Here is a 15829-nt window from a genome sequence, read left to right as displayed (position 1 = left end):
GGAGATGTGGCTGGATGCAGTAAGAAATTCAATTCACTTGGCATTTAAAGGTAAACTTGCCTTGTCGGCACCTTCCAAAAATAGTACAAGGACCAAAAGAAGCCCCTCTTTCAGAGTCTGCTGCTTTGGATTTTGCAACACAGCTCTCCCAACAATGAGCCAGTTGCGCGAAAATGAATATATTGGGATAAAGTGGCCATTTGAAAATGCATCTGCCAGTGAAAAGCAACATGCAAGGGGGAAACTAGCTTTGCAGAAATAGGTACACGAAGGTAAAACTGCATACAAAGATGTATTTATTAGGAGAAGATCCACACGAAAAGGCTGATGGAATTCTCATGAGGACTTTAAAAAATAAGTATCACAAACTGGTGAGGGAAATGGAATTTTAAGATTGGAAAAGTGAATCTCCCATTTATGGTGACGTGTTTGGTGTAGCATGTACCTATAATGCTAGGGAAAGAAGTAGGGGATGAGATGGGGATGAGGGCAGCCCCAGTGGTCCTTGGGGATAGGGGATTCCAAGCTGGAAGAGCACCTTCCTAACTTTTATTCGGATTACCAATTAAAAAGCAACACACAACAGTGTTTTGAAATAACACTTTAAGAGAGGAGAAGCCCATCCTGCCATCTGTTTCAGTCTTCAGGTGGTGACTGGGGAATGCTCTTTAGAGACTATTCAGCTTGAATTTGGGTCCAGATTGGTGGGGCAGCCGCCTGGCTTGTGCCACGTTTATTAGAACCATTTGGAGTTTCCCCCATTGGCCTCACCAGATTTAAATGCACAAAAGGTGTTGTTGGCAGGCGATAGCCTGATTACTGAAGAACCAGGATTTTTAAAATGATTTAAAAAAAAAAAAAAATCTGGCATAAGTTTCATCCTAAACAAGATTTATTAAGCTTTGGCTTTCTGTTCAGCAATGTTTTATACGCCCCCAGAAGGAAAGATTAATGATAGAGGTTTGGATCTATTCACTTGGGTCTTCTTTTTAACAAGGGTTTTGATTTTTTTAATGTCCATCTGGCATCTGTTTTGGTTTGTTAGCTTCTTAGGGTAAACAAATGACTTACGGCCTGCTGTACGAATTCCGTGGGCTGATGATGCTCTAGCGATGCACTCTAGGGCAGATGTGCTCCCACCTTTAACCAAAATATGCATTTGGGGATTTGTATGGCAGTCCTGACTCAACTTGGGTTAGGGAGCCTGGTTTAATAACCATTAATTGTTGAGTTTTTATGTCAGTCCCCCAGAAATGTTTTTTTCTTTTCTTTTCTTTCTTTATTAAAATGGAAACCCTTCCATACATTTAAAAGAGGGTGTGGTCCATGTTTCCCTTCCTTTTCTTTTTGAAACTAGTGAGCAGTAGTTTCTGGACAGATCCACCACCACAACCAAAAGTGCTTTCATCTATCAACTCCGATAGATATTCTCTCCCAAGTTCAGAGGCAGTATATCTTTGAATAAAGTATTTGGGGATCATGAGTACAGGAGGGGTAGTTCGCTTCCTACCAGCTGCTGCCAAGAAGCACCTGGTAGCCATGGTGAAAAACTAGATGCGGCGCTAGATAGGCCTTTGGTTGTATGTCCATTTGTTTGGCCAGTTGGTTTCAGCATCACTGTTATGGGCAGATAATGGGTGTGCATGTGAAGACACATACAGTGCTGGCAAGTGCTGATGGGCGTTGTAGTCCAAAACATCTGGTGGGTGAAGACCAAGATAACGTAGGCAAAATGCTTTTTGTTGAAGGCAGGAAAACTGTTCAAACCCCATTTGTTGCATCTGTCTTTAGCTATAAAGTGTTGCCTCTGTCTTCACTTGTAAGACACTTGTAAGACACTGTAAAAAAATGCCAAGCAGCATTAATCATTACCCCTAAATTTATTAACTGATACTAGGTTCTCTTCTAGTGTGAGCTGCACAGTTGGGCAAGTTAGGTGCTTTTAATGGTTGTAAGGCAGTAGTGGGGGAATCTCAGGCCTGGGGGGCAAAGGCAGCCCCACAGGCCTTTGTTTGGTCCTCTCCTTGGGCCACAATCCTACTTCAGGCCAAACCCATCACTGGCCCTGCTCTGCATTCACCTCTAATGCATTTGCTAGACTGCAATATGTCACTGAACTGTCTTAAAGGAAGGAAAGAGTTCAGTGTTAGAACATTTGCCTTGCATTTGGAAGGTCCCAGATGGAATCCCAGGATCTCCAAGGACGAGAGAGTAATAGACCCCCTACCTGGAATCCTGGAGAGCTGCTGCCTGCCAGTGTAGACAATACTGAGCTAGATGGACCATGTTTCTGACTCAGTACCAGGCAGGCCCCTACCCTTTGGCTGCACTGGGCGCGGCAGAAATCCGGATGGGCCTCTTGACTTCCTCCCCTGGCCTGCCTCTCCAGCTTGTAGTTGGCACAAGCCAGATGTTTTCATCCCCTGCCAGCAGACACCAGCCGCCGCCTCCCCCGAGGCTCGCTTTGCGTCAGACCCCGCAAAAGAGGCATGGATGTTACGAGCCGCCCGTACAACAAGGCCATTGTTGGGAAACTGCTGCTGCAAGAGGGCCGGGCGCTGGCAAAAACATGCAGACGGTGCCAAGCTGTGCAGCTTCTCTTCCTCTCTTCTCTCTCTCTCTCTCTCTCTCTCTCTCTCTCTCTCTCTCTCTCTCTTCCTCTTCTCTGCCCAGACCTGAGATTCAGTTTGACTCTGTGCATTGGATCCCCTTTTTCGGTCAGCGGTGCAGTTTTGGGTTACGTTTGGAGGGAGTTTTATTTCCACCACCTGGTCCAGAAAGCAACAAGCAAAATAAAATATTTAAGCAAGCCACACTTGCTCCCCCTGTCGTGGCACCATCAGGGCAGGATTTTAAGGGCAGACATCAAGGGTCCCTCAAGCAGAATGAACAGGAGGCCACCTTAGCAGCAGGGCTGACTTATTACATGTTGAAGCAAGTGAACCATCTGAATCAGGAGTGGGGGGAGCCCCGGACTGCAGGCTGGATTGCCCCCAAAGGTCCATTTCCCACCACAGCTGCCTGAGATGTTCTCTCACCCAGTGGGTCCCTGTGCAGAATTGTAGGCTGCATCCTCTTTGCTAGACTGGGGTTTGCAATCCCAGTTGGTTGTGCTCAGGATTAATACAAAAAGTGGCCCGATATATCTTGCTACCCAAAACAGCATCCTAATGGGCTACTGTTCAGCAGGAAATGGCCCTGGGGGGCTTAGCCAACCCCCTAATGGACAATCCGCAGCTGAGGACAGACATGGTCTGTTCGAACTGTCTGGCATAGTCTTGAATGCCCTGGGGAGAGAGGGAGAGAGAAGGGGCTGTTTTGTTCTCTCTTTTCCCTCCTCTGGGGACTTCTTTTTTAAATATAAAAAAACTGGGGATGGAAATTTTGACTCCTAGCTTCCGCTAACAATGGCACCTCAGTAGTCTCAGTGGAAAGCTTTTGGAGTGACAACAGAGGTCCCTCAGGGTTGGTCTCTGGGCAGAAACACAGGCTTAAAAGTCTCTCTCTGTGGGTCAGATGAAACCAGGTCATGGCTGCGGTGGGCCATTGCTATCAAATGTGATGAGCTCATGAGTGGATCCACATCCTCTGGATTTCCCCTAAGCAGATGTAGCCTTAATATAGATCCCTCAAATGATTATTCTGCATAGCTCCGTGGGACTTGTGGGTGGCATTGCGGCGTTGCTCGGTCGCCTTCCTCTCCCACATTCTCCTCTCCCAAACCCAGTCGCTGGTCATTTTATTAAGAAGACAGTAACGTATAACAAGAGCCCTGCAGGATCAGGCCAGGGGCCCATCTACTTGGGCATCCTGTTCTCAACGTCAACCTATGTGGCTTCCAGCAACAGGAGGGCTTAAGAGTGAGGCCTTATATCCAAAACCAGCCTCCCTAACCACAGCTGCTGGCCCCGAAAGAGCACCAGGGAGTGCTTACTCATGAGTAAACCAATCACTCTGGGCCTGTAGAAGCACACTGTGTTGTCAGTCTTTGACCTGGACCTGAAACCGCTGGCACTGATGCTCTCAGGAACTGAGGGGGCAGCTCTCCCTCCTGCTCTGGTGGCTCCAGGGCTTTGTCATCAGGTATCAAACCAGAGGGACCCTCAAAGTGACCCTCAGCATTGTATTTGGGGGCAGGGGGCTGCCTGTCCTCTGAGGACTCCATGCCCAGCACCAGGTTGGGGCTAAGCATCTGGCAAGTGGACTGGCCGCTTGAATGTTATCCCTCCCAACAATGTGGTCCAAAAGAGATGCTTTGAAGCAGGTTTATCCATCTCCGCAAATTCCCCAGTTGGGAAATGCATGCAGCTCAGTGCAAGAGCGGCATTGCTGGCAGAAAGTCCCAGGTCTAATTTCCAGGAACTCCAAGTAGGGCTGGGAGAGATTTTCTGCCTGAAACCCTGGAGAGCTTCTGCCACTCAGTGTAGACAACACTGACCTAAGATGGACCAATTCAGTATAAGGTAGCTTCCTATGTTCCCATCAGACACTGCACACCATTAAACAAGTGAAAGAAACTTGCTCTTTGCTTGCACCCTGTGCCAGATGCAGTTTCTCCAAAGGGGCCCATCGTTCTTACCTCCCGCACAGCAGCATTTATGAACTTGCCACAGCTGAGCAACTAACAGGCACAAGAAAGTACTTTTAAGGCTATTTAAAGGGATGTGACAAAGTGCCGCCTGCCCAGAGATGTAGGTGAAAAAGAGGAGGATGAGGGCCTTGAGAGGAAGGTGTTTTGATATGGTTTGGGCCGTTTGTTTCAAGAATGGAAACTGAGCTCATTCTGCCCTTTATATAATTTGTGCACAGGCTGTCCCTGACGTGGCCTGTCATTTAAGCACTGAATAAACACATACGCCTAACAGGTCTAATTTCTCTCTCCCACACACCACTTCCCAAACTGCACATTATCAGCTCTCCAACTCCACATTTATTTACAGCTTCACTCCCTCTCACACACAGAGGAGCTGCCTCTCCTGCCACCGTGCCCCCCCCCCCCAGTTTGCCCATCTGGATCCAGTAGATCTCTCCCTACCATTAAGCCGAGTGAAGCAGATTCCTCAGGTGGCAAAAAGCCTGGGACTTGGTAGAAGGCAGCTTCCTATGAGTGGCATTCCACAAAGCTTGTCTCAGAGCAAGCCCATTGAAATGAATGGACACACGACTCAGCTAGGTCCATTCATTCCTATGAGGTCTGCTCTGGGCAAAACTTTGCTGAATACCGTCCTACGCTCCTACAGTCACAGTTAAGTACTATCCATCAGATCAGCTTTGCGCTGCGGCGGGAAGGTAATAATGTTATTTGTTTGATCATAAGCCGTGGCGAAACGACAACAACCCGTAAATCTGGCAAATAATTACAAAAGGATAACATTACAGAACGACAAAACCAATTGTCTTGACGGCAGCTCCAGGCGGAACCTAATTTATTGCAAAAACTTCCGTTCTTCAAATGGCGCTCAGGCGCACTCGCAGCAATGCAGATTTCCTGCCCTTCTCCAGCGCCAAAACAAAAGGCAGGAGCTGTGACAAGAGTGCAGCTGCTTTGCATGTAGAAGGTCTGTGGCTCAATCCCCCATGGTATCTCCAGGTAGGCCTGGGAGTGACACTGGTCGGATGCTCCCAGATGCTCCCAGTCAGTGCAGATAATGCTGGTTTAGCTGGACTTATAACCCAATTCAGAATAAGACAGCTAACTATGTCTTACGGGTTGTGGCTCAATTAGACCAGCTGCTTGGCAGGCTGAAGGTCCCATGTTCAGTCTCTGGCGTCTCCAGTTAAAAGGCTCTCACATCACAAAGCTAAAAGCAACCAGTTCCAATTGTCAGACCCAGAGGGCAGCTGCTGTAAGGCTCACATGTTTGTCCATAATCAAATGAGGGATATAATTTGGCCCCAGCAAAAGGCATCGAGTTGAGGCTCACTTCAAGAAGACCTGTTGCAAAACTCCAGCTCCCATCCTTGGTTATTGTCAAGAGCAAGCCAGCAGTTGGAATCCAACAATATCTGGAGGGCCACATGTTCCCCCTACCTGCCTGTCTCAGCATGTTGGGTGGGGCTTAAAGGTAAAGGGACCCCTGACCATTAGGTCCAGTTGTGGCCGACTCTGGGGTTGCGGCACTCATCTTGCTTTATTGGCCAAGGGAGCCAGCATACAGCCTCTGGGTCATGTGGCCAGCATGACTAAGCCGCTTGGGGCTTACACACAGGTAAATAAATCTGCCTAGGCCTGCAGTTTTCTTCACTCTGAACTCCCTCGCCCTCTAGTGGCCAGGTGGATTTAACTCACTAGAACAACTCTTCAGAGGCCCCATTGAACCAAAGGTGTGTGCCCATGCATGCACACACACGATTGAACTGTCTTAACACACAGGCATCTCCTCACCCCAGGCAACTCTAAGGGGTCTCTAGCTGGGCATTATTTATTGCATTTATACCCTCGCCTTCTTTTCCAAAGAGCTCAAGTCCATGGTTCTCCTCCCATTCATTTAATCCTCACAACAACCCTGTGAGGTAGGTTAGGCTGAGAGGAGACAGTGATGGCCCCAAGGTCACCCAGGGAGATTTCTTGTGGACTGGAGACTTGAACTGTGGTCTCTCCCAGGTCCTGGTCTAACCACTGTGCCGCACTGGCTCCCCAGCAACCTCAGGGGGCTGCAAGAACTGTGTTCTCTCTGTGTGTAAGAGACACACACATAGAGAATAAGGCCAGCAGTGGCTGCATATTAGGGTGTCTAAACATCGCCTCCACTGTTGAATTGGAAGCAAGGAAGATGTTGCGGTGCTCAGGTGCTCAGATTGGGGCTTATCATTGAGGCACCTGGCTGGTCACTGTGAGAATAGAATATTGGACCTGGTGGGCCTTTGACTCACGTTACATTCATATTTTTAGAACATCCTGCCCTGTGCAGAGTTCTGCGTTGGTTGAAAGCTCACACACCATCTTGTGAATCTCGGTGGCTGGTAGGGTCATTTTATTCCATTGTTTTGCTGCTGTTAACAAACGTTGCATGCCAGCATCCCCAGTCTCTGCTGAGCAGGAGCAATATTCCAGGGTTCTCTCCCAGGGTTGTGCTGCCATTGGGAAATTGAGGCCCATAGGAAACTAAGAAATAGGGTTAATTCGCACATATTTACACCCAAAGCCTAACAACAACAACAACAACAACAATAACAACTTATTATTTATACCCTGCCCATCTGGCTGGGTTTCCCCAGCTGCTCTGGGTGGCTTCCAACAAAACACTAAAATGCAATAACCTATTAAACATGAAAAGCTTCCCTAAACAGGGCTGCCTTCAGATGTCTTCTAAAAGTTTGGTAGTTATTTTTCTCTTTGACATCTGGTGGGAGGGCGTTCCACAGGGTGGGTGCCACTACTAAGAAGGCCCTCTGCCTGGTTCCCTGTAGCTTTGCTTCTTGCAATGAGGGAACCACCAGAAGGCCCTCAGCGCTGGACCTCAGTGTCCGGGCAGAACGATGGAGGTGGAGACGCTCCTTCAGGTGTACTGGAGAGAGTTCAGAGCATCACATCTCAAGAGCGGTGTGTTTCCCCAGTGCTGGATTTCCAAGGCATCCTGACCGCCATCTCATTGCCTCTGCCCCAGCCTGCCAAGATGGTTCCTGCCCTCACAGCAGCTCCTGAAGTTCTGCCCACTTCTTTTCTTCTTCTTCCCAAGAATGCCTGCTCCAAGCAACTCCTCCCCATCTGTCTGCCTGCCCCACTGTATCCAAAACTGTTGGGGTTTTTTAAAGAGCATTTTTCCTGTGTGACATCATGCCCCCCCTGTCACTTTGACAACTGGATGGTTTCCATTGATGGGTTAATGATTTGCTTCCTGGCCTGAGGGATAAAAAGCTTTCCCTGTATTTTTCATTGGCCTGGCATCTTCCCTTCAAATGCTATCTAAATCCCATCATTTATTAATTTCTCAACACACCTTAGCAGTTACGGGTGCCCTTGCACCCAAAACTGTGTTACCGCAGATCTGTAACACTACAAATCTTTGGATTTTTGCTAAACACCTTTTGTGAAAAAAGAAGAAAGATTTATTTTCCTATCATCTGTCAATCGATAGGGTTCAGTCATGGAGGCTGGTCTATTAGGAGAACAGGAGGAGGAGGAGGACAAATCTAGAATGAGTTGGCTCCTCCTCTCATTGCATAAAGGTAAAGGTAAAGGGACCCCTGACCATTAGGTCCAGTCGTGACCGACTCTGGGGTTACGGCGCTCATCTCACTTTATTGGCTGAGGGAGCTGGCGTTTGTCCGCAGACAGCTTCCGGGTCATGTGGCCAGCATGACTAAGCCGCTTCTGGCGAATCAGAGCAGCACACGGAAATGCCGTTTACCTTCCCGCCGTTTACCTTACCTATTTATCTACTTGCACTTTGACGTGCTTTCGAGCTGCTATGTTGGCAGGAGCAGGGACCGAGCAACGGGAGCTCACCCCGTGGTGGGGATTCGAACCGTCGACCTTCTGATCTGCAAGTCCTAGGCTCTGTGGTTTAACCCACAGCGCCACCCTACCCTCCAACATTTCTCCCATGAAAATAGGGACGTCCTGAGGAAAAGTGGGACATTCTGGGATCAAATAGGAAACCGGGAGGGCTTCTCTAAATCAGGGACTGTCCCTGGGAAATAGGGACACTTGGAAGGTCTGTCATTAGCTCTGGCTCAGCCAATCATCTTCTGCTCCACTAGTTCTGATGGGCGCCAGCCAAGAAAGCTCAGTGTCATTTCGTCTGCCTGGCAGAAACAGCCAAAGAATTTGAGCAGGGAGAAAGAAGCCTTTCCTAGCTTCAGGATCTCAGCTCCTTTTAACTAGGAAAAGGGCAAGGAAATAACGTTTTCTGGCTGCAAAGTAGTTTGTTTCATTGCTCAGTTTTGGATCTCTCCCACCCCGGCAAGGACATAGTGTGTTAATAGTATAAATAACATTATTTAATCGTAAATATATAAATAATATAACAGCCCAGTGCATACACAGATGTCTTTATTTAAGAAAACACTACACCGTTTTACACTTCCCAAAGAAATAAAAATAGTAAATCTCTTAAGTGGTTTACAACTTGTCTTAAAATGTAAAACAGAGCATTGCAAACTATCAAAACAAACCATCACAAATGAAAACAGAACTGAAAGGCCCACATTTAAAGCAGAATAATTAACAGAAAACCTCTTTTAAAAAAATTTAAACACCCTTAGAGATTTTTGAAACATGAATAAGTGCTTTCAAATAGTTCAAAGCAGAAAAACAACTTAAACCTACAAAATAGATAGCCAGATAAATAATAAAGCTACAGTGAGGCAGCATGGTATAGTGGTTAGAGATTAGGACCAGGACTTGGGAGACCAAGGTTCAAATTCTCCACTTCATCACAAAGCTCACTGGGTGACTTTGGGCCTGTCACTGCCTCTCTGCCTAACCTCCCTCACGGGAGTTTGTTGTGGGGATTAAATGAAGAGGGCAAGGAAGAATCATGTATGTCGTCTATATCATCACTTTGAGCTCTTTGGGGGGGAAAGGCAATGAATAAATGAGTAGAGTTCTGAGTAGGATGTTCTGAGTAGAGTTTGTGTGAGGTTATTGTTTTGTTTTCTTCCTGTTCTTCTTATGTATTTTGCTTTTTTATCTTGCATTTTTATGCTGCGAACAGCCCACAGATCTACGGGTGAAGCGGGGAATACAAATTTGTTAAGTAATAAATAATTTAAAAATGTTGAAGCTTTTGCAGAGGCGGCTGCAAAAAACAGGACAACCAACCAACACCAACCCCCAATTAACGCCCCTCGCTTAAAAACACCTCCTCCCCTCAAAAAAAAAAAATCCCCCTTACGTAAATAAACTTCACACCCCCTACAAAAGCTTTCAAGGGCTGTCTCTTTAAGCGCAGCTCCTCCGTTGCCAGGCGGTGCCTGTTGCCAGGCGGCGTTGATTGGCGGATCGGGGATTCCCCTCTCACACATCTCCCTCTCTCTCTGCAGGGAGGGCTTTCCCCTTGGCCGACACGTGGGTTTGCCAGAGCCCCAGCTGGAGGAGCGCGGGGCGGGGGCGTGTCCTGGGCTGCTTCCACCCTCCGGCCAATGAGCGGCTTCGGCGTCGGGCCAGAGGGCGGGACTGGGCGCCCATATATGGAGGTGGGCGAGGGGGCGTGACCCGGGAGTGTTGCCCCTCCCTCTCTCAGTCTTTAGGGAAGCCGCTCCCTTTGGCTCCTTCGCCTGAACTGGCGCTGATGCTGCGAGAGGAGCGGACCGCGCTGTGAACTAGGGAAATACACGCAACTTTTTTTTCCCCCTTTTGGTGGGGGGGGCGTGTCCCTCCCGGGGCTGGAGCTGCGATGACCTCCCGCAGGTAAGATCCGCTTAATCTCCTGCGGCGCGTTCGAAATGTGTGGAGTTTTGCAATTTGGGGTTTTTGTTTGCTTTCGGTGGTGGTGCGGCGTGAAGCTCGGAAACGGGGCAGCGGACAGCCTCCGTCCCCACCCCGTTCTTCCTTTGCTTCCCCACACCGCTCCGTATCTAATATTTGCAGGTAGACCGCCCCTGAACATGGAGGATTTAAAACAACCTCCTTCTCCCCCCCCCCCCCGCAAAAAGGTGGTGTACTTCAGCGGATGTTTTGCACTACAGCTCCCGTCAGCGTAGGAGGGTGGGAATAATCCCTTAATATTTGGAGGTAGATTGCCCCTTATCATGGAGGGTCTCTTTATTTAGATCATCCTTCCCACCCACCCCAGGCTTCTCCAGATGTTTTTGGGCTACAACTCCCGTCCGAACCCCCCCTCCCAGCCAGCCAGTGTGTTTTTGAGTTTGTAAACAAGGCACAGGTCTCTACCCTCCTTTCCGCCCCACCCCCTTATCTGTTATTATTTGGAGGTAGACTCCCCCTGGTCGTGGAGGGTCTCTATATTTAGCTCAACCTTCCCCCCATGTTTGCTGTTCTCCTCTAAATGTTTCGGACTACAACTCCCGTCAGAGCCTCCAACCCTATGGCGAGGAGGAGGGAGAGTTGCCCAACTCTCCTCTCTCCGACCCTCGGTACCTAATATTTGCAGATAGACTGTCCGTGAGCATGGAGGCCTGTCCTTAGGTCAGCCTGTGCCAAGCTGATGCGACTCTCCCCCCCCCCCCATCACCGCTTTGCAATGTTTTGGACAACAACTCCCATCAGACCTTGCCAGTACACTGTTTGCACTGCGGGGCTGTTATTTTCAGTTTCTAATTTCTTCATTCTTAGTTCTTCTGACTAGTTTACCTTTAAAATAAATTTAAAAAGCTCTGTGTCTGTGTATAAAGCAAACATTTGTAGCCAATCTACGCTGAGTAGACCCATTTAAATTAATGGACCTTGCTACTTCAGGTATGTTAATTTCAGTGGCTCTACACTGATCAGACTTTGTTGGATTAATTAAATGGAAAGCAGCAGCAACCGCCTTTTGGTCCCGTCCCCCCTGCCTCCTGTTTGCGGTACTTGGAGGTAGACTGCTCTTATACAGGGGTGCACCATGTACCTGTTGTGTAGAATAATTTACAACAGACCTATCTTATTTGTTGTTGTTGTTAACCTGCCCTTCATTCTAAGGCCCCGGAGTTGATTATATTTAAAGCATGGTATTAGAAACAGTTAAAAACAACATACAATCATGGGACTAATATTTGTCTTAAAACTATACATTATCAGGTCTCGAAATCCAGGGCAAAGATGAACACTTTAGCTACTTTGGTCATTCCTGCATCATGTGGTAGGGAAGTCTTAAGTCAGACTGAATTGGGTGAAAGAGAAAAGTTTCCTTCTGCCTCATCACCAACTTCCTTTGGTCATTTCCACATTTTAATCTCTCCCTCCAACCCGCCCCAATTTTCTTCTTTTGAGCTCTGGAGGCTGGGTATTGGGTTGTTGTTTTTAATGTTACTTGAACTCTGAATCCCTCTAATGGATATCAACTGATATTCTGCATTGTACTGTAATTTTCCCCCTTTTGTTTGCCTTGTTTAAATTAAAATCTTTAGGAAACAAAAACAAAAAAACTCTGATGGAAGACCCTTCTTTTCATTCTCCTCCTACCCCCACCCAGAGTAACCTCTTTTCCCTTCTATCTTCTTTCGTGGTTATAATGCAGATAACAGGTTTTTGTGGTGCAATTTCTTTCCTTTCCCCTCTGCCTACTAAATATTTAATTCTGCAGTCAGGAGGTAAGCTCACAGCTTTGCTTTGAAAGCTGCCCTTCAGCGTGGGTGCGCCTGAGGATGTGCAGAGTGCAGAATCTGCAATTTCTGCAGTTGTGTAACTGCGATTGTGTAAATGACAGGCGCACCTCTGAGCCACTGACTTCCTAACTCACTGCTCGATAGCTATAGATTCACACACATACCTCAGTGCAAATAATCTCCAAATCAGAAAAGTGCCCTCTCGCAAGCTTTAACCCTGGAGCATAATTTTTTTTTTAAAGGATGGCTTCCTTTCGGTTTAGCAACCATGATTGCAAAGGAACATTTTTATGGTTAAAAGAGTTTGGAACAGCTTGTCAGGTAGTATCTCTCCCCCCCACCCCGCCACTGACGTCACCCTGTTTGACCTCATGTTCCTTCTGCTCAAACCCAAAATCTCGGAACTCGGAACCCAAAAAGGAACTCTGAATTCTTGGAACCCAAAAGCCTTTTAATTGTTGTTGGTACTCTTTGGCCGTTGCAACATTTGGGGAGGCCTAGACTGATGTCTGCCAAGCTTGATTAGAGGTTTGTGCTGAATGTTCTGTAACTTAAAGCTTCATTTTGCTGGGAGCGTGGTGTAATGGTTACAGCAGTCTTGGCCAACCAGGTGTTTGGGACTCTTAACCCCCATCAGCCCCGCCTAGGACAGGTTAAAATGTTGGACCTAATCTCCAGGTAACACAGGTCCAAACTCCAATGAGTGACCTTGGGGCCTGTCGCTTGTCATTACCTTCGCCTACCTCGCAAGGTTGTTGTGGGAATGAGGAGGTGTGAATGCATTGCGCATGTATTCAGACTTACCCCTCAACCTAGTGCCCTCCGGATGCATTGGATTACAACTCCCATGGAGCTGATGGGAGTTGTAGCCCAAAGCAGCCAGGGAGGGCGATAGGTTGGGGGATGCTGTCGTAGACATCGGCCTAAGCTTTTTGCAGAAAGGGCAGAGATAAAAACGTAGGAAACAGATATTGCTTGCTGAGTCACTCCAGAGGAATTTCTTATTTTAATGATCTATTTTAAAATGGGCTGTCCTGCCGGTAGGCCAGCAGGCTCTCCACGTTCTCTTAAGAATATATATATTCTGTAATCGCCCATTCCACCCCCTGCAAAAATATAAACAAGCCTTTTCTTTTATTTAAGCTAGAAAACATCCATAGCAGTGGAACTGCTATGGGGCAGCTGTCCTTGTTTGCTTAGGGTGTTCCCTGTTTCCTCTCCATCAGGGTCTTCCTTTGTTACCTTTCGAGGTGTATTATTACTATTAGTGAAGCATTTGATGCCATCCGAGAGCCCTGTATTCCACAGAGCAGGAGCAGATGGTCCCTGCCCCGAGGAGATGACAATCTATAAGGTTCTGGCACAGAGAAAACAACAAAGGGGAGGAATTTGTGGCAGGAGTAAATAGTGACTTTGTCCATAGTGGGAGCAAACAAAACAGGAACCCCAACACAATCTGCTCCTGGACCTTCCCCCCACTTTAAATGCAGGGTTTTTCAGTACTGGCCATTTTGGACTTTCCATGGTTTGGGGGCTGGGGGGGGGGGATGTATTTAAAGGGAGAAAGGTCCAGGCTAACACCAGAGAGTGTTTGAGAAGAAAGTGCTCAAGTTTCCAATGGGACCAGGGAGCTTGTGTGACAAGTTGTCCTGGAAGGCTGCGCCAAGCACATGGGGCAGCGAGGGAGAAAGGATGGAGTTTTTGGAGGGAGCAGGAGGCCTTGGGGTGTCTGGGGCTGTCAGAGCTACTAGCTATGGTTTGTGGTGGCCTGGTGGCTGTGTTCTACTACCTCTGTCTGAGGCAGTGCACCTCTGAATACCAGTTGCTGGGAATCGCAAACGGTTCTCGCACTCAGGTCCTGCTGTGGGGCTTCCCACTGGGGCATCCGGTGGGCCACTGGGAGGAGAGGATGCCAGACTAGATAGGCCTTTGGACCTGGTCCAGCTATAGGGCTCATTTTGGGTTCTTGCGGAAAGGGGAGGAACCTGTGTTGAACCTGAGAGCAGACAGGACATCCATGTAGTATGTTTCCAATGCTTGGGTCTCCATCATCCCTAGCTAGCAAAACCGGTGGTCAGGGATGATGGGAATTGTTGTCTGAAAACAACCGGAGACCCAAGGTTGGGAAACCCTGGTTTGGACAGGAGTAGTATAACACTGCAGATTTAAGTCCTCTTGCCTTGAGTCAGAGGCAACTGTATCTTGACTCTGGTTGCACATGCATGTTAAGTCTTGCACATGACCACAAATGCTGATGGTGCATTTTCCTTCTACGTCTGTATCTCTTTATCTGTCTACCCAGTTAGTGTGTTTTTTTTTTTATGGGGTGCATCTAACATTCTCCTTTCTCTTCTTAAATTTGTTACCCACCCTTTGCCAGCAGGTACCCTTTGCCACCAGGTACCGGGACGCGGGTGGCGCTGTGGGTTAAACCACAGAGCCTAGGGCTTGCCGATCAGAAGTTTGGCAGTTCGAATCCCCATGACGGCGTGAGCTCCCGTTGCTCGGTCCCTGCTCCTGCCAACCTAGTAGTTCGAAAGCACGTCAAAGTGCAAGTAGATAAATAGGTACCGCTCCGGCGGGAAGGTAAACGGCTTTTCCGTGTGCTGCTCTGGTTCGCCAGAAGCGGCTTAGTCATGCTGACCACATGACCCGAAAGCTGTACGCCGGCTCCCTTGGCCAGTAAAGCAAGATGAGCGCCGCAATCCCAGAGTCGGCCACGACTGAACCTAATGGTCAGGGGTCCCTTTACCTTTTACAAGGGTGGGTTACACCAAATTAAAATTCAGTATTAGAAACAATTAGACCAGTCATCGGAATAGGGTAGGTCCTGAAAACAGCCATCTCTGGTATCCAAAGGTTAGCGCATGTTTGAAACTATAAAACAAAGGTGCCCCATGCACCTCTGTAGGGCAGGAATCGCACAACTTGGTCCTGCTCAGAGTAGACCCACTGAAAGTAATGGGCATGGCTAACTTAGGTGTATTAATTTTAGTTGGTCTACTCTGAGTAGGACTCGGTTGGCTACAACCCAATAAGTTTTTTTCTTCCTATATACATAAAAACGCAAGGTTGTCATCAGGCGGCTGCCCTTAGGAGGACTTTTTATGGCCACATCACAGTCCTGGATTTGCATGAAGAAATGGGTTTGGGAAGGTGAAGAGTGAGGTTAGTAGTTGCATGGGGTGGGAAGGGGAAACCCTAAGAGAGTAATGTGGGGAGAGTGGCAGGTGGGTTGGTGAGCAGAGCAAGCCCCTAGTAATTGTTATATTTGTTCATTTGATTCATTGTGAGCTGTGACGGTTTTGTGGCAAAGTGGCGTGCAAATGGAACTGACAATGAGTGAACATATTTGATTGGCACATATTATGTACTAAGCAGAACCAGAATAAATATCCTAGTACACTTTTTAAAAAGGAAAAAGGATGGTGTTCTGGCAGGTTAATTAAAGCCCCTCATTTCAAAATTGCGAGTGTAAGTCAGGCTGTTTCAGAGGAATACAAGTCTGGAAAATCTGTGACCCTCCGGACGTGATTGGACTTCAACTCCCAGCAGCCAGCATGCCTAATGGTCAGGGTGTTTTGTAGCCGGATTGCAATGGTAAAATATCAAAAGTTGC

At 47.7% G+C, this 15829-nt stretch overlaps 1 protein-coding gene across 1 annotated transcript in view; it reads left to right on the top strand.

Moving 5' to 3' along the window:
- The first annotated feature begins 10197 nt into the window (after positions 1–10197).
- The window catches only part of LOC308482710 (tyrosine-protein phosphatase non-receptor type 11-like), a 60387-nt gene continuing 54755 nt past the window's right edge, over positions 10198–15829 (top strand). The window contains 1 exon segment of the mRNA XM_081016138.1: positions 10198–10354. Within this exon segment, the coding sequence (XP_080872264.1) occupies positions 10341–10354 (14 nt within the window). The 5' untranslated portion in view covers positions 10198–10340.

The sequence above is a fragment of the Podarcis pityusensis genome (genome assembly GCF_964106645.2).
Source record: "Podarcis pityusensis genome assembly, chromosome: 8".
In the NCBI taxonomy this organism is placed as follows: Eukaryota; Metazoa; Chordata; class Lepidosauria; order Squamata; family Lacertidae; genus Podarcis; species Podarcis pityusensis.
This window is presented reverse-complemented; position numbering and strand designations above follow the sequence as displayed.